The following is an 18,197-nucleotide window of genomic DNA, read 5'->3' as shown; positions in this document are numbered from 1 at the left end:
TATGACCTTTAATAATTTCTGCATTTTTTCTAGTTAATTTCGTTTTTGTATTGTTTAAATACTGTTCATTTGTTGAAAAATATTTTGAAAATTATCTCTTGATCTCATATAACTGACAATAACCCAATAGTTTAAAATAAGGACATAGATAATTTTCTAACACCTCATGGAAAGCTCAACCCTTTACGGAAAAATAATTGAAAACAGCGTAAATTTAGGCAAAAAATAAATTTTGGAACATCTGCAGTATATTAGTTCTATATCTGTCGCTAGGTGTCACTAAAAACTTGATAATTATGATTTGCAAGAAGGTATTCACATCATTAGTAAAAATGTCTTGTTAATCACAAATAACAAGGTTTAAAAATACAGTAGTGTAAATTGGAAAAGATGATTCTGAATATAATTTTATAGTCAGGAGCCTAGTTGTGAGAAATTGATAATGGCAGTTTTAAATACTTCACATATGTTTAGACAGAAATGGCATTTTTTCACTAAAATTGTCCCTTTCTTTTTCAAAAAGCAGAAGAAAGCATTAGACAGCTGAATTTAGAAAGCAAAGTTTAATGAAATTTTTCTCGTCTGCTGAGCTTTAGGTCTTTGCAATTGGAAATCATATAGTAATCTGTTTATACATCTATACTATAAATTCATTATTCTAACAAGATCTAACTGAATTATTTAAAATCCCGAATCTAAGTCCATTTCCTGTTTAATATTCCGTAAAAGGAAATATTTAATTTTGATTCTATCTTTGAAATACGACTACATCCAAATTTTCACGGTATAGCTTTCGTGAAATATGGAATTTTTATGATTTATCAGAAAAGGGATCTTCTAAATTGGGGAAAGTTTGTTTGTTTATAAAGAACGTGTTCTAACTTTTGTGAATTTTTAAAAATAGCTAATCGGTGCTTTTAGTAAGTAGTAGATTTAAAATTATCCAGGGAATTTATATATGCAAACGGTTTTTTGTAAACCTGTTATTTTTGAAGTAATTTAAGTTTTTTTTTCCTTTCCTTTTTATGGTACTAAAACGCAACAATTAAAAGAAGAAAATTGCCATTATAAACAAAAATAGTAAAATCTTTAATTTGACACCTTACTTTTAAAATTCTGTTGAGAAATTATTTTAAAAATCTATTTGTTGAAGCCCGGTGAATCAAAACTTTGAGATGTGAGAGATCATCACGAATGGGTTCAAACAAAATCACAAAAGTTAGGACACTTCTTTTACGCATCTCATTAGTATACAGTAGGGTTGGGCCGGATATCCGGTGTGGCCGGATATCCGGCCGGATACCGGATATTGAAACTATCCAGCCGGATATCCGGCCACACCGGATATCCGGATACCGGATATTGAAACTATCCGGCCGGATATCCGGCCACACCGGATATCCAAATACCGGATATTGAAACTATCCGACCGGATATCCGGCCACACCGGATATCCGGCCCAACCCTAGTATACAGTAATCAAATAAGTAACAGGATGTCTAAATGTGTGTGGGTCTGTCTGTAGCTAAAGATATCGCTAATCGCTGGACTGATATGGTTCTTTTTTAAGGTGAAACGTCTTACTGGTCCACGGAAGGATTTTATTTAATCTAGGGTGTGCGAGACGGTAGAGGGTGCGGCATATCGGGGCTAAAAAAACTGGTTTCATCTTATAATGTACATTTTTTTTATTTGCGGAAAGCTGTTTATGATACGATGCGATAAATAATTATTCTTGTATTTTCAGATACAGCAATTACGGAGAGCAGGAAGAAATACTTGTTAACTTTCACAAGCAATAGACAATTATAGAGTAGCTTTGCTCCTCATTTAGATATTTTTAAAGTAAAGATTTTCTACAAGTAAGGATGGTCCGTCCGTACATACGTTTGTAATAGATGGCTCTGATCAGCACGTTAGAATCGTCATAATGATTTAAACTTTGGCTAAGGATTCCTGGAACACGTAAAAGTTTGAAGTTGTGATTGTTCGGACAATAAGGTATAATTACATATTATACATTCTGCTTTTTTCGACAAATTTGATTTAAAAGACCTTGCTTTTATGGAGGGTGTCAAACTTGTTTACTGCCTATAAAAAAACTTTTTCTTATACTGTCTTTAAAAAACTATTTTTTATACTGCCTTTTTAAAAACAAATTCATAATATTTTTCTTTAAACTGTTAATATTTTATGAAGTACCATTTACATTTCTTTTTATATTTTTATGTGATACATGTACATTTTATTAGTAGCGAAGCTACTCTAAACTAGGTTCTATATGTACGTCCGTCTGGTTAGTTATTTGGCGTGTGATATTCAGTGATTTACTTACAACACCTGCCAAAAAAAGAAAATTTAGTCTTCACAATTATTTACCGAAACAGATTAATATCGAACCCAGTAAAAGTGTAGGACTGATTATGACGTAAAAAAAAAATTAGCCAATGAGAGGCCACTATAAATTTTACCATTGGTCAATAATGGCCTCTCATTGGCTAAATTTTTTTAACGTCATAATCAGTCCGACACTATTATTGGGTTTATTAATATCCGCTGGGTTAGAACCGGTTTTTAGCCATACTAAAAAAATAAGTATAACATCGTATTACAGGCAGAATTCATACCAGTTCTGTTAGAGCGGGCCTTCGGTCCCTCATGGATAACAAAATTGGTTTTTATCGAAGAATTTTTATTCTGATATCCGCGGAAAGTTGTCTATAATACGATGCGATAAAAAAACCTATTACAGTTCTATATAGCATGTTCAAAACTATTGTTATTGCTGCGCTTTTTATGTATATAATTTTTTGTGCTTTTATTAAATTTGTGCAGCTCAATTGTAAAAAAAAAGGAATCATTCATTATTTTTAGATTAGATTTTTTTGTTTTAAATTCAGACAAATCAAAAACAGTCTTCCATAAAAATTAACACTAGTTAGATAGATAAAATTATGGGCCAAATCTATAGAATAATATATAGGCTAGCCCTAATGTAATATTACATATTTCGTTACACTCATATTCATATTTCACCATCATCTAAAGGGATAAGATAATGGCCGCTAAATTAATGTACATCCCCATTGATGATAAACAAATAAACCCCTTATGTATATTACAATCAGTGGTTCAAACGTTTGGACAATCAAATTAATTAACCAATCAATCAAAATTCACTAAAAGTCCCCAAAGTTGTTGAACCAAAAACGTTATCATAAAACTTTGGGGACTAGTGTAATAAACAGACCCTCCCACCCTGATATAAATATGTAAATATGTAGAGCTTGGAAAAACCTAATTCATAGGCTAGCCTAAAAAATTTTATAGGATTTGGCCCAATAACTTTTAAATACTAAAAAAAGCTGCAATACATATTTTTTTTATAAATGATTTATATGGATATTTTATATTTGATATTTCAACTGAAGTAAAATTATTTTTCTCCTAAAGTTTACTTTGAAAATATCAATAATTCAACAAAAAATTATGGAAAAACAATACATTTTGTCGTGATAAGGATAATTTTGAATATTGGAAAAGCTTGAAGCAAAATAGTTTTTTATATGAGAAAAGTATCTCAATTACTAAATTTAATTAGGTAAGTAGCAAGACGTATAAAGTTTTATTTTTTTAAAATTTTCAATAGGAAAACTTAAAACTAAAGCAATATAAAAAGTGCCATTTTATCTCTTATGTGCCATTAAAACTACACTGTATAAAGTTTACAATACTATTTCAAAATTTTAGTAATAGAATGGAGTTTAGAGTTTTGATTATCGCAAATTTAATTCTAAATTTTTGATAATGTATTTTGATAATCTAATTTAAAAAGCTGCAAAGTAAAGCAAAAATGTCTTAATCTTAAATATCGTTTTTTCAAATATTAAATATATTGTATTAAATGTATGTATTATAAAACTAACAATAAATAAAGAATTTAAGGAATTATATTATTTTTTATTAAAATTTTGAATTAATACTTAATACTTAATCAGTTTGTGTTGAATGTATAAGGATTTAATATCTTTGGAATGACTGGACCATTCAAACAATAAAACAGAAAAGCATGGTATTGGTAATGAGCAGGATTTAAGCTATTTGTTTAGTGGGATAGGATATGTTATAAATGTATGTATAAGAATTTCAAATGTCTAAAAATTAATGGACAAAAAAATTATTTTTAAGCAAACCTTTGTGTAAAACAAAAAATGTACTTTTTTTATCTTTACAAGATAAAAATTGTTTATTTGTTTTCATTTTCGTTTTTGTATCTGTAGATTATAATTAGTGGTTGAAACGTTTAGGAACTTAACTTATTGAACCAACCAATTAAAATATTATTAATGTCCCTAAAGTTGTTAAGCCGACGAATAAGAAGACGTTATTATCAAATTTTGGGGACTTGTGTAATAAACAGCCCCTTTAACCCTTTCCTTTTGAGTTTAGCAACTAGTAATTAAATATTAAAAGATATTTGTCTTAGTTACAGATTTTTTTTTAGTAGCGAAGCTACTCTATAATTCACTTTGTCCGTCCGTCCGTCCGTAACGCTATGGGGGAAATGGGATTTACTCAGCTCCTATAAAAGATAGAATGCTGAAATATTTTGACAACATTCCCATCATTAAGGAGCACAATTGACTATAAAACATCATTGGCGTTCGGACCGATTTTAAGCAGGTTTTAGGCTATTTTTATATTTTTCACATTTTTCTCCATATCTTTAGTGTTTATGGTCCGATTTTCAAAATTTTTTCAGTTATAGATATCAAAATTAAATTTCCCGTCTTTTAAAGAAAACAATCATGACGGCCAGACTGCCTTTTTAGCAGGTTTTAGGCTGTTTTTTTTATATATTTAACATTTTTCTCCATATCTTCAGTGTTTATAGGTTGATTTTCAAAATTTTTCAGTTATAGATATCAACATTAAATTTCCCGTCTTTTAAACAAAGTAACCATGACGGCCAGACTGCCTTTTTGGCAGGTTTTAGGCTATTTTTATATATTTAACACTTTTTTCCATATCTTCAGTGTATATGGTCCGATTTTCCAAATTTTTTAAGTTAAGGATTTAAAAATTAAATTTTTTTGTCGTTTTAATAAAACAACCATGACGGCCAGACTGCCTTTTATCAGGTTTTTGGCTATTTTTATATGTTTTACATATTTTCCCATATCTTTGTTTATTTTGATGCAATTTTCAAACTTTTATGGGATATCAGTATCAAAATAATTTTTCCCATTGTTATGAGTATCTTTAATATAATTTACTTTGACCATCGTCATCATGCAAAATAAAACAAGGTTTCATGTTTATTTTATCCAATAAATATATTCTTGATTTTAGTAAAAACCTTTTAAATCTACCTGTACGTATTCCCATCGACGATTTTTTGTGCTTCGCTACTTATGGATGTTGTCATCCTAGTTTGTTTACTTATAGCTTAAAACTAATTCTTAACATAAAGTAAAAATTCTTATCTTTACAAAATGATAATTATAAAAACAGTATAGTGTATGTTTAGGAAGAGCCTAAACATGAAACTTATTTTACAGGTTTTATTTTAATTTCTAAATAATTCATATTTTATTATTGTTATTGTTAACTTACATAGATTTAATAGTTATCAAAGTATTCATAACTAATAAATGGAATTGAAAGTTTTAAATACTTCTTATAACAAAGGAAATAGTAGCTTTTGCAATATTCCGTAAACCTGTAAGCAAGCTTCCAGTCAAATGCGCTTTTAAGTCTAACTGTTCTTAATGTTGACCAAATGAATAGAATAATTAAACGCATATTTAAAAACAGTTTGACCTAATTTGCGCATTTGACTTTAATCTTACTCACAACTTTACTGAATTTTGAGAAAGCTACTATTCCTTTTATTCCCAGGTTCTACGAAATACCAGAAAAAAAAATCGTTTTACCAGAAAAGTGGTAAAGCTGGTCAACCTGGTAAAATATACCAGTTTCGTGGTAAATTTTACCAGCAAAAATTTTAGCCAAAAAATTAGTCAAATTTTACCATTTTTTTTGTAAAATTTGACGAAACAAAAAAACCCGTTTTTTGTGTTTTAAATTAAAAACAGCTCTTCATAATCAGTTGTAGTACTTTAAAATAATGACTTCTATACAATGAAGCCTAAATTTAAATTTTTTTTTTTAATTTTACCACTTTTGGAAGTTTTACCAAAAATGTGGTCAATTTTACAACTCTATTTTTCAGGTTAAGTCCGAATTTTCGGACTTAGACAAAAAAACGCAATTTGGTCAATTTTTACCAAAAAGTTAGTAAAATTTGACAAGGTATTTTTTTAGGCTAAGTCCAGATTTTTGGACTCTGACAAAAAAAATGAACTTGGTAAAATTTGACCAACTTTTTGGTAAAAATTGACAAGGTAAATTTTTAGGCTAAGTCCAGATTTTTGGACTTTGCCAAAAAAAAAACTTGGTAAAATTTGACCAACTTTTTGGTAAAAATTGACAAGGTAAATTTTTAGGCTAAGTCCAGATTTTTGGACTTTGCCAAAAAAAAAAACTTGGTAAAATTTGACCAACTTTTTGGTAAAAATTTTTACTTTTTATTGAATTTTTTCGCATAAAAGAAGCTAACTTTTTTTTAAAACCTTGAAAATTATTTCATCATTTCTTTTAAAACATCCTCCCGCATCGTCAAAAATATATCAAATTTAATATTTACTTATTTGAGCTAGCTTCATACGAATTAAAATTAAAAGAAAAAAAATCCAGGGTGTGTTTACGCAGATGTGCCGTGTGCATTTGAATTTATCGATTTTTCATCTTTAATATAAATATAAGCTTTCGTATATTCCCCTGAATGTTTCTAAAAGAAAGACAGAGATTTCGAATTATAGAGTAATTTCGCTACAAAACTTATATTTTTAAGTTTTGAAATTTATGGCACCTCTGTGTGCGCATGCGCACTATTGATAAGCTTATGATTATTTGAATATAGAGTGCCAAAAATAATTATTAGTTTTGATTCAATTTAATCAAATATTTTGAATCAAGAAGTAAATTACTACTCAATTTTCTCTAAATATTTAAATTTGTAGAATTTACAAGGAAGATTTTTTTTAAGCAAGATGTTTAAAAATGTGGCAAAATTGTGGAACAACAATGTTTCATGATTTCTATATTTATGTTGTCTTTGCCAACCGGAAATACCACCGAGATGGGTTTTTAAAAGATGAATGCCACATTTTTTCGGCGTTTTTTAGACATTGATTGATTGAACGTTGACGATAGAATTTCAAACAGAGTATATAACATAAAAATACTGAATTTTAAATTATTTTTTTAGCAATTTTTCTAATGTCTAACACAGCTCTAAAAAGATGCATTAATTAATATGCAGCAAAAATGGATTGAAGATAATCTTTTTTTTTCTATGAAGGCCGTACCATCAAAAGCGAAATAATTAAATAAATCATTGTATACTCTTTTAGATTTCGCGAATGTCGCGCTTGTTATTCATAGCGTAAAAAATGTCGAAAAAACGCGGCAATATCTTTTAAGAACCCGGCCGGAAATAGATTCATTATATGTTCATATATGGTTAACAACTATATATATATTTAAATATTTTTTTTTAATATTGAATGCACTATATTTTTTTATATTCTATCGAATATATATTTTATATGTCATTACAAAACTATATTACATTTAATATTAACATTAAAAAAAAAACATCAATTTAAACTTTCGTAACCCTGTATTGGCTTCAGAAGTACAGTTCTACAGAAACCACGGTACACGCTTGAGCTAGCATCACCAGCATGGCTCTGCCTAGGCTTATAATTAGAAAGGCCAGGGTATTATTAGTGGTTGAAAAGTTTGTACATTATTATTACAGGTATTGTGTCTTTAAAGGGACTGTGAACGTAAATTTTTCTCATCTTAATATCAAATCTTAACATTATCTTATTCATAATATCTCACAGATAGAGCAAAACGCGCTTTTGTTTGCTTAAAAAACGGCTTTTTCCGACGATTTTTATAAGGTACAGGGAAAGGAAGAAATTTTCCGTATTATATAAAATGTCCATTAAATTGATTTTTTGGTATTATCCTCTTAGAAATTTTTTTTCAATATTGAAAATTTGAGTACCCCCCCCCCCCCCCCGACAGCGAACTATGAACTCTGGCCGCAGCGCTCGGCTCCCTAGCCTGCCTAGCCGCAGCGCTCTGCCCCCTTGCCTGCCTAGCCGCAGCGCTCGGCCCACTTGCCTGCCTAGCCGCAGCGCTCGGCTCCCTAGCCTAAAACCTAACCTAACCTAAAATAGTTGTTCGTCGGTAGTCGGGGGGGGGGGGGGGGGGGGTACAAAATTGAAAAAAATTGAAAAAAAAATTTCTAAGAGGATAACGCCGATTTTTTCTCCCATTATAGCTAAAATTAAACTTTTTCACATGGTACAGAAAGACATCCTGTTAATTTTATTTAAGAAATAGATATTCCTAATCTAACAATAATTTTATTTTGGTCAGGTTTATGGTAATGAATGTAAAGATGGACGGGCGAACATGGGAGCAGTTACTCTTTATCTTGCTGCAGATAACTCAACTCACCCTCACAGAAACACCACCAAGACGCAGGCACATAGATAATTATTATAGAGAAGTTACGATTTTCTTTAAGTATTTAAGAACAAATTCACTAGCATTTTGCTTGTAAAGAAGAAGTAATGAAATTAGTTTGTTTAGTCAGCACACTAAATCTAAAATAAAGAAAAATTGATATTAATGTAGTTTTGACCTAAACAAAGAGTTTCCAGTATGGCTTTGAAACCGATAAATATCCCCTGGATTAAAAATGGTTCTGGGTCATACTGAAAAATTACGTATTACAGACAATTTTCTATGAACAATAGTCTAGAAATTATATTATCAATACCAGCTTTGTTAGGCCAGTCCTTTGGCCCCTCGGGGCTAACAAAATTGCTATTGATCTGAAAATTTCTCATTTTACCAGTCGCGGAAAGCTGTCTATAATACGACGCGATAAATAAAATCAGAGACAAAAATACCATTTTTAGATAAAAAGTATACTTTATACCTACCTACACACTTAAATAAAAATAGCCTATTTATATTTAATTTGTTCTTGGATCTTTAGTTAATAGTTATCTATGCTTATCAGGGAGGACACCCTTGGAGGAAGGTTGACCCAGGCCATCTTCCAGACCCTCATTGTCACATGGATCAAGGCTAATCTCTATGTTGTTGTGTCCTGTGAACTTTGGGATCAGTTTCTAGAGGTAATGTTAGCTATACTATAATTAAGATAACCTGCAGAAATAGATATTTTATTACTTGGATGTTACACTAGATTTTTATTTTCTCTAATAAAGTAAAACTCCCAGTGGGCTAAAATGACGATAACCCTAATTCGCCCCCTTTACTCCATTCCGTCCCGTCCTACTGGATAAACAAACTGACCATTGAATGAGTTTCATGTTAGCAACCTAAATTGACTTCAATTTTTCCACTGTCATCAATATCCACGTATATTCTATATCCATTCCATAATGTTTTATTTGTTCTACAGTACAGGAATCAGATCTATTTGCCAATCGTCCTAAAGACAACCAATGGTTGATTATACGTCAAGCTTTTAATTTTAAGAGGGATAAAATGAGGGATTTCAAAGGTTTGAGGTTGGTAATCTAATATATTTTTTTTTTAATTTTGAAGGGAAACAAATAAGGGGTTTTACGGGTTGAGTGGAGTTAACACCCTTTAAGCCCCACCCTTTAAAATCTGTATCAAGAATTAAAAATGAAGTTTGGGACGAATTTTTGCTTCATTAATTTAGATGAATTATTTTTCCACCAACTTTTCTACTTGTCAAAATAAGTTCGTTTGTTTTATGTTTTGAGTGGACTAACTTTATGGGAAGAATTAATCCGGGAGTGGTTTAAGACTATGGAAACCCTTACCAGAGTGTTAGCTAGACAGGTATATTATTTTTTTAATGTTTTTTCCATTAAAGTTTATAAAAATAATCTATATATTATTACTGGGATGTTGTACCACATTTTCATTTACTCTGATAAGGAGATGCTCACAGCTGGCTAAAATAAAGATACCCCCCTTCTTTAAACCCAATCCTTACCCTACTACTGGTTGAACAAACTGACCAATAAACGAATTTCATGTTAGCAAGCTAAAATAACGACAATTTTTTCCCCCTGTCGTAATATCCACGTATATTCTACATTCATTAGAGTAGGTGGTATTATCCTTTTAGAAATGTAGCGCTCGGCTCCCTAGCCTGCCTAGCCGCAGCGCTCGGCCCCCTTGCCTGCCTAGCCGCAGCGCTCGGCCCACTTGCCTGCCTAGCCGCAGCGCTCGGCTCCCTAGCCTAAAACCTAACCTAACCTAAAATAGTTGTTCGTCGGTAGTCGGGGGGGGGGGGGGGGGGGTACAAAATTGAAAAAAATTTAAAAAAATTGAAAAAAAAATTATAATTATAAAGATGTAATTTTGTTAATAATCATTAATGATGTGGATCAATTTATCGGGGATTGCCTTATCCCTTTAAATCCTTGAAGTTTTACCAACAAAATTCCGTTTGTCCCACTGTCTTATTTGAGAGCTTTACTCTCATAAACGTTATCATTGTTATTTTGTGGAAGGGAATTATGTTTTTTGTAAACGCGAAGCTTTTCTATAATTAGTGTTGGATGGCCGGTCTGTATGGACGAAACTCATAGCTATTATCATTAATTCAAGCATGTAGGAATTGTCCTATCTATTTCAAACTTGTTACCTACTGATTATTTTGGTCTAGCTAAAAAGTATAAGGTTTCTACTTTTGTCGTATTTTTTTAGTTTCATACCTATAGTTTTTGATTATAACAAATTCTTTTATTTAGATTGTAAAGAAACAAGACCTCAGATCAGCATTTGAAACATAGGGGGCAGTTGAAGAAGTAAGTTACAGAAAAGTTTCGCAGCTTATATTTATCTTTGTAGATCTGTATAATAATACAAACAATATTTTGGTTTCTTTACAACAAAATGGCTGGGTGTTGCCACCCCCTTAAAAGTCAAGGCTTGCCTTCACCTTTTCATTACTTGAATTTTTTGTTTGAAACTTTCACTACTGCTTTTAGTTAGGTTTAGGGAGATCAAGAAGGGTTTAGAATATTCCACAAGGGTAGGAGGTATTTTTAAGTTATAGGGAATTGTTTTGATTTATTTTTACCTTATTGTTATTAAACAAACTTCAGGTCTTGAAGTTATTTTTACTTCACTTTATTTTTTAAGGAAATGAACGGTACATTATATGCCGGTGAACGGCTGAGAGTGGAAATATCCCGGGTTGAGGCAGGGGACGTGGAGGCGGTGATAGAGGACGCGGAGGTGATAGGGGGCGCAGTTCTTACAGAGGTAGAGGCCGGGGTGGGGGCGGGGATAGGTATGAAAGACGCAGCCCCCCACATTACTCTAGGAAAGTTTTTGTTTTAAAAAGTAAAAGTTAGAAAATCTTTAGGTAGGCTTATTTATTAAATGTAACGTTTAAAAGCAATGCATTTTTTGTAATTTCGCCATGGACTGACGTACAGTTTTGTTATAAAGTTGCTGTGCTAATAAAACAGCAGTACCTAAGATAAAAAAATTTAAAATTAATCTTCCAAAATACTTACTAAAAATCATCGAATTTTTTTTTTCAAAATGAAAACATTTAAAAATAACAGAGGTGGCTCTAGAGGAAGGGGAGGTGATAAGGGTGGCTTTAGAGGCAGAGGCCGTGGAGGGGACAGGGGTGGTTTCAGAGGACGTGGTGGCAGAGGGGGTGGTAGATCCCCTCCACCAAGGTAAAATTTTAAATTTTAAGATTAGTTTAGATATTGCTAGCGGCTGCGGCCCTAGCATTTAGGGGCTCTGTATTAAAAAGGATAGATAGGGGACAGAAATATAGTCTAAAACCATTCCGTGTCATATGAGAAGCTTTCCTACCTATAAAGGAGAACTCAATCGGTTTAGTAGTTATCGAAATCTTAAGCTAAAGACAAAGAACCTTTTTACTTTAAACAATTTAGTATTTCCTCCCCCCCACCACAGAGAATATTCCCCGTCACCCAGGAGGGGACCTCCCGGTAGGGGCCCACCACCCAGGGATTACTCACCTGAACCAAGAGGTCGGCCACCCCCAAGGTAAAATCAAATTTATATCAGGGATGTAAAGGGATAAGTCAATGGCCGATAAACTGATGAACATCAACATCGATGATACATAAAATTAGTGGTTAAAAAACGTTTGAACACTCAACTTATTGAAACAATAAATCAAAATTTAATTAACTCCCCAAAGTAGTTACCTAAGCCAATGAATAAGAAAACGTTATAATAAAACTTTTGGGACTGATGAAATTAACAGTTCATTGTCTCCTCTCAATAATGACATAAAGTACCTAGTTTTTTTACCTAATTTGATTTTTAATAGGTATTTTTTAGAATTTTGATGATATATGTTATTTTTAATAGATAACGACATAACATTTACTTATTATAAACTAATCTGAATATTCAAGGTACATGTCACCACCCCCATCCAAAGGGCCACCAGGTGACTATTCTCCAGGACGCAGGGGACCTCCACCCTCCCCGGGTAGACGTGGACCAGGGACCAAGGCTATTCAGGAATGGGTTATTAAATGATTTAAGACGAAGTAAAATATTGTTTAAGTTTAAAAAAAGATTGTACTAAAATAATTTACGTTTCTGTAGACACAACGGGAAACATGGTTCTTATGGGATAGGACAAAAGACGAAGTATTGAAATTAAATCAAGATTTACCTAATAAAAATTAGGTACTCAAAGTTTTTGAGTTGACGAATAAGTAAACTTGTTTCTGAAACTTTGGATACCATTATGATATTTACACCATATTTTACCCTCCCTGCCTGGGGTTTAGGTCTAAATTTATCTAATATTAGTACTTGTTTGGGACAGGGATCTAAAGGGACAAGACAATGGCGGATAAATTGATGTACATCAGCAATGATGATACACAAAATTACCCCTTCTGTGGAGTATAATTAGTTGTTGAAAGCTTTAGACACTTAACTTGATTAATCAACCATTCAAAATTCAATAAAAGTCCCTAGAGTTGTTAAAGCAACGAAGAAGAAAATAAAGCTTTGGGGACTAGTGTAATAAACAGTCCACTTCCTTCCTTCATTTAATCCTCCATAACTTAGGACCCCGCGTTCCACGACTCCATACGCCACGTGAAGCATATAATCAGTAATGCCGAGTAGTATGGACACAGCATGTTCTTGTTAGCCAGGGATGTTGTTACTGCTTATGTTTTCCAGGTAAGCTTTCCCTTTATTTTTTCTCGTTCTGCGTTTTCAAAGATGTTTAGTTAGATAAGTTTGCTGATTTTTTTGCCACGTGTCAAGATGCCTGTAGGAAATGAATGAGGGGGGAGAGGGGGAGTCGAACCTACACACTTTTATTTTTGCTTTCAAAAGAAAAAATTTAGGTGTGAGAGTAAGGGGGGGGGGGAAGTTCTGACACATTTGCGTAAACAGCGAGTATAGGCTTTATCTTTGGGACGGACGGACGGACAGACATCATTCTACTTTGTATTATAGATTAGATATTTAGTAGGGAGGGATGGGACATTGGGCTGTAAATTACACTAGCCCCCAAAGTTTTCAAATAACATTTTCTTATTCTTTGGCCTAACAACCTTGGGTACTTTTATTGATTTTTTATTGGTTGGTTCATTAAGTTGAGTGTCCTAACATTTCAATCACTTATTGTAATCTACAGAAGGGGTAACGATGTGTATCATCATTAGAGATGAACATCAATTTATCAGCCATTGTCTTATCCCTTTATATCCCTGTAATTATCTAATTAACTAATGAGCAATTTTATTCCAGGTTGAATATCAGTGATACGAGGTCGAATGGGGCCGGTGCCCAGCAAATCCAGGAGGTTGCGCAACAGTTTTCGCGGCCAGAGCAGTAGAATCAAGAAAAATATGTTTAAGTGTTGTTTCAATCAATAAAGATAAAAATGAAAACAATTTTTTTTTATTTTTGCGATTTATACCTACAAGCGATGTTTTTCTATAATTAAGGTCGTTTTTTACCACTTTCTCGTGATTTTTACCACCCGTTTTTACCACAATTTTTGGTAAATTTTTACCATATTTACCCTATTTCTGGTAAAATTTTACCAATTTAGGGCAAAAATATTACCAGGTGTTGAACAGTTTTACCACTTTTTCGGTAAAATCTTACAGAAATTTGCGGTAAGATTTTACCAAAAAAGTGGTAAAAATTGGTCAAAATCTGGTATAAATTTGCGTCCTAAAATGGTAATATTTTACCGGAAATCTGGTAAAATTTTACCGATAATTGTGGTAAAAATCGCTGGTAAAAAGCGTTAGAGAGTACCACAAAAAGTGTTTTTACCACGGTTACGGTAAAATTTTACCACCTTTTAAATCGTATAGGCTGGTAAAATTTTACCATAAAAGTGGTAAAACCTAGGTGTTTTTATGGTATTAATTAGAACCTGGGTTTAAATATCTACCTACTAGATGTCAGTGGTTCTTGCCCTTGCTAGTGTAATATCTGGTTATTGTGGTTTAGGTCAATACAATGAAGAATATTATAACACATAATCTAGTTTAATATCTCTCCACTAGGTGTCAGGACTGCTGGCTCTTGCCAGTGTAATATCTGGTTGCTGTACAGAGATTAAGATAGATTCTTCTGGTTTTGGCCAGTATAAACAGGAACATTATAACACACAATCTAGTTTAATATCTCTCCACTAGGTGTCAGGGCTGCTGGCTCTTGCCAGTGTAATATCTGGTTGCTGTACAGAGATTAAGATTGACACAACTGGGTTTGGAGAAGACAAACAGGATTGTTATAACACTTATCATAAAGAATTTTTATGGCAATGTTGAATAAAAGTGGAAAGTAAGAAAAAAAAGATAGAGAAGATGATAAAAAAAGCAATTACATAAATGTATGCTTGTTTTACATATTAATGTAATTTACTTTAAAAATTACTTGTGTTATAATGTATCAAATCTCAGGGAGATAGACTTGGTGTTTATGATTTTACTGGTAATTTTTTTTACATTATAATAAAGTATCAGTATCTAGTTGTATCTATTTGTCTGATCGTTATTTTAGCCAGCCACAAGTTTCACTTTAATAAAATATAAATCTATGCGAAAAAGCCACTAGAGGGTAGGCGCTAAGCAGCTAGTATTACCTTAAATATTAACTACAGTTAAATAACAGGCAAAGAATTGCTTTTCTTATGTTTCATAAAAATTTATATATTTTAAGGAACTCTGAATGGAAGAAATTTCTACAAACAAGTGAATGGCAACAACTATCTTTTCTTTCTCCCTGATAATGGTAAGACTTGTGTTTTTTAATAGCAAACCTAATATTAACGTTTCAAACTTTTATCTAACGTATTGAAGTGTGTGATTAGGAGGAGATTAATTGTTAAATGAAACTGAAAGACACTCCTTTTAATTTCTTCGATCCTGTCAATTTTCTTTTAGTGACCTTAGGGTAAGTCCTTTCAAACTTCCTAGACTAGCCATGAAGTCAGGTTTTTAAGCCCTACCTAATCCTTTATGTCTATGTAAGATTGAAAAAATGCCAGCCCCTAGGCTAGCGAAGGAAATTATATAGGATTTGGTCTCTTTTTATAAAGAAACTATAATTTATAATTAAAGTCTTTGCTAGTTATTTGAAATTATGTCCATCTTCCTCTAGTAGCCAATTTCTCCTACTCATTCATTTCATCATCCTTGTGATGTACACTGGAATTCAGGTAGATTCACACGAACAATGTTGTCTTTCAAAATGTCGTCATACACACAATTGTATTAGTAAAAAAGTGGATAAGATGTTTTTGGAATGTAGAACACAAAATAGCAGAAAACCTGCAATGACTGTTTTGTATTGTTTGCAGGAGTATGGATGGTAGGACCTGATGCTGGAGTCAACTATGGAGGTATTCTCAACAGAGACACCCAGGTATTAATAAACTATATCCGTGACTGTGGCGTTCTTGTCAGAAAGGTAATACAGCGCTAGAGACACCCCGTCATAACTTAAGATGTGTGAAATGGTTTCTACTGCTTCTAGGTCAAGAATGTAACTTAATTATGTTAGAGAATTTGATACGCCTTGCCTCAAAACAGATGTAACTCATTACCAGCCGCATTTAAACTTTTAGACAAAGATTGTGTAATCAACGGGTTGGTTTTCTGAACAGCGTTTGACCAAATATCCATACACTACACATCATTAGGCAAGGTTTAATTCAGAAATCCACTAAAATAAGATCTTGTGATGCATTCAATCCTAAAAGGCTATAGATAAATTTATATTATGACAGAAATTAAGATTAGTTGGTATTTCAACTGGCTTACATGTAAAATATCTTAACCTTTTTCTTAAAGTTCTTTTAATTTCTACATGTTAAATATTGCACTATCATTATTATCCAGCATTATTGTAATGTGCATAGATATTAAGAGATTAGCCAATCATTTATGTACATCCCCAATTGTGATAGTAAATTTACCCCTCTTATTGATTAAAACTATTAGATGAAAGTTTTGTCACTGAAGGTTATGAAAGTCCAATCAAGATTGATTCTGGTCAATCTTAAGTTGCCTATAATATTGATTTTTGATCCCTGATTTCAGACTGAATGCCCGGAGAACATCAGTCGAGACTGGGAGTACTGGGATGATACCTGGGGAGAATGGGACGAGGACTGGAGCATGGAGGTCAAGTGCTCTGGATCTCCTGGACCTGATAACAGCTCTACCAAGGTCAGTACTTTTGGAGAAAGCGAAGGGGAATCATACCTGGGAAGAGCAGGATAATAAGAATAGCAAGACAGGTAAAGTATCCAGAATAGTCCGATTCTGATAATCTCAGCATATTGTACATGGAAGAACAGGTACAATACCTAAGAAGATAGGGACTGAAGCAGAGAGGTCAAGTATGCTATTCTTGGTAACAAATCTATTGAGGTAGAGGGGTAGAAATTGTCTAAAAAATCAGCCATGTGACGTCATAAAAATGAGGGAGATGAGAGGAGAAGAGGGAAAGAAACCCCCTAAAAAAGATTTTGATAATCACAAATTTTTTTGACGTCACATGTCTGATTTTTGAGATACTTTGTCCCCCTACCTATTGAGTTAGACAACAAGAAAACGAGAATTTGACACCAATCCTTTTATTTCTACTTATCTATGTCTAGGATCCTGATCCAATCGATCCTGAACCTTGCACCTTTGGTAATGTCTGTTACAGCTGTAACATCTGGGCTGAAGTCGATGGAGTCAGGTTGGTTAAATTTATTATTTGAGATAACCTAGTTTTTAATATGCTACCTAACAAGTATTATACAGTATTATTTAGTCGGTTTGGTTACTGTATCCTTTAAATAAAAAGGAAAAATCTCAATGACCTACACTTAAATGTTTTATATGACTCATCCCACACAGATAGTGGACAAAATAATGTCATGCATCAGGTTGGAAGGGTACGGCAAATTTCAGATCCTAGATTTTGCAATTTGTAAAAAAATTATCTTTACATTATAGCGAATTAAATAATCTTGCAAGCATCGCTTTTATCTTATAACAGAAAAATAGTAAATTAAATAGTGAAAACTTAGATCACCCTTCCAATATGACGCATGACTGCTACGGCTGCGAGACGTGACCTTACTTGGTACCCTCTCCCCACACAAACATAATAATTTAGTTGGGGTAGGGTCTAACTTTTAAAAAGGAATTACAAAATGTTATAACAACAGAAAATAAAAAATCTTTTTTCTTGAATTTAATACTTCCAAATTATATTTTTTATACAATTTAAACCTCAATCTTCCTTAAATCAATAGGTTATATCTAAAATATTTTTTCTTAGGTATTGTTGCTCTAATGATTGTAACAGTGGTGGAATTGAGACCTGGACTGAAAATGGACAAGTCAACTGCTACTGCTACCATTAAACTCCTCATTGTTTAAATCTTAATTAACCCTTTTTAAATAAGGATCACTATCCTCTAACTAGATTTTATAGAAAATCATGTTGAATTTAAAATTTGTAAATGAAACTATAACAAAATTGATTTAATA

General features: G+C 32.5%; 4 protein-coding genes across 5 annotated transcripts in view; all 4 read left to right on the top strand.

The window, feature by feature from the left end:
- LOC145330223 (uncharacterized) overlaps nucleotides 1–2,409 on the top strand; it is a 78,881-nt gene extending 76,472 nt beyond the window's left edge. The window contains exon 15 of the mRNA XM_080174834.1: nucleotides 1,748–2,409. Within this exon, the coding sequence (XP_080030960.1) occupies nucleotides 1,748–1,802 (55 nt within the window). The 3' untranslated portion in view covers nucleotides 1,803–2,409. The remainder of the gene's footprint in view (nucleotides 1–1,747) is intronic.
- Nucleotides 2,410–5,433: 3,024 nt separating this feature from the next.
- LOC145330220 (uncharacterized) lies at nucleotides 5,434–18,192 on the top strand. 2 transcript variants are annotated; one of them, XM_080174830.1, is made up of 8 exons: nucleotides 5,434–5,561; nucleotides 14,841–14,931; nucleotides 15,109–15,138; nucleotides 15,367–15,438; nucleotides 16,007–16,071; nucleotides 16,749–16,877; nucleotides 17,312–17,397; nucleotides 17,986–18,192. In XM_080174830.1, exons 1-8 carry the CDS (start codon nucleotides 5,523–5,525, stop codon nucleotides 18,068–18,070), a joined length of 597 nt encoding a protein of 198 aa, XP_080030956.1. In that variant the 5' UTR covers nucleotides 5,434–5,522; the 3' UTR covers nucleotides 18,071–18,192. The 2 variants fall into 2 exon arrangements, with proteins under 2 accessions (XP_080030956.1, XP_080030957.1); XM_080174831.1 differs by lacking the exon at nucleotides 14,841–14,931 and adding an exon at nucleotides 14,709–14,799 and having other exon boundaries at nucleotides 5,477–5,561.
- Nucleotides 7,774–11,287, top strand: LOC145330222 (putative Rho GTPase-activating protein CG5521). The gene is made up of 4 exons (XM_080174833.1): nucleotides 7,774–7,888; nucleotides 8,521–8,628; nucleotides 9,173–9,290; nucleotides 10,911–11,287. Exons 1-4 carry the CDS (start codon nucleotides 7,812–7,814, stop codon nucleotides 10,950–10,952), a joined length of 345 nt encoding a protein of 114 aa, XP_080030959.1. The 5' UTR covers nucleotides 7,774–7,811; the 3' UTR covers nucleotides 10,953–11,287.
- On the top strand, nucleotides 11,670–14,176 carry LOC145330221 (uncharacterized). The gene is made up of 4 exons (XM_080174832.1): nucleotides 11,670–12,195; nucleotides 12,573–12,683; nucleotides 13,245–13,359; nucleotides 13,936–14,176. Exons 1-3 carry the CDS (start codon nucleotides 11,981–11,983, stop codon nucleotides 13,300–13,302), a joined length of 384 nt encoding a protein of 127 aa, XP_080030958.1. The 5' UTR covers nucleotides 11,670–11,980; the 3' UTR covers nucleotides 13,303–13,359; nucleotides 13,936–14,176.
- Nucleotides 18,193–18,197: the final 5 nt, after the last annotated feature.

The sequence above is a fragment of the Acartia tonsa genome, chromosome 10 (genome assembly GCF_053477335.1).
Source record: "Acartia tonsa isolate MP-2025a chromosome 10, ASM5347733v1, whole genome shotgun sequence".
In the NCBI taxonomy this organism is placed as follows: Eukaryota; Metazoa; Arthropoda; class Copepoda; order Calanoida; family Acartiidae; genus Acartia; species Acartia tonsa.
This window is presented reverse-complemented; position numbering and strand designations above follow the sequence as displayed.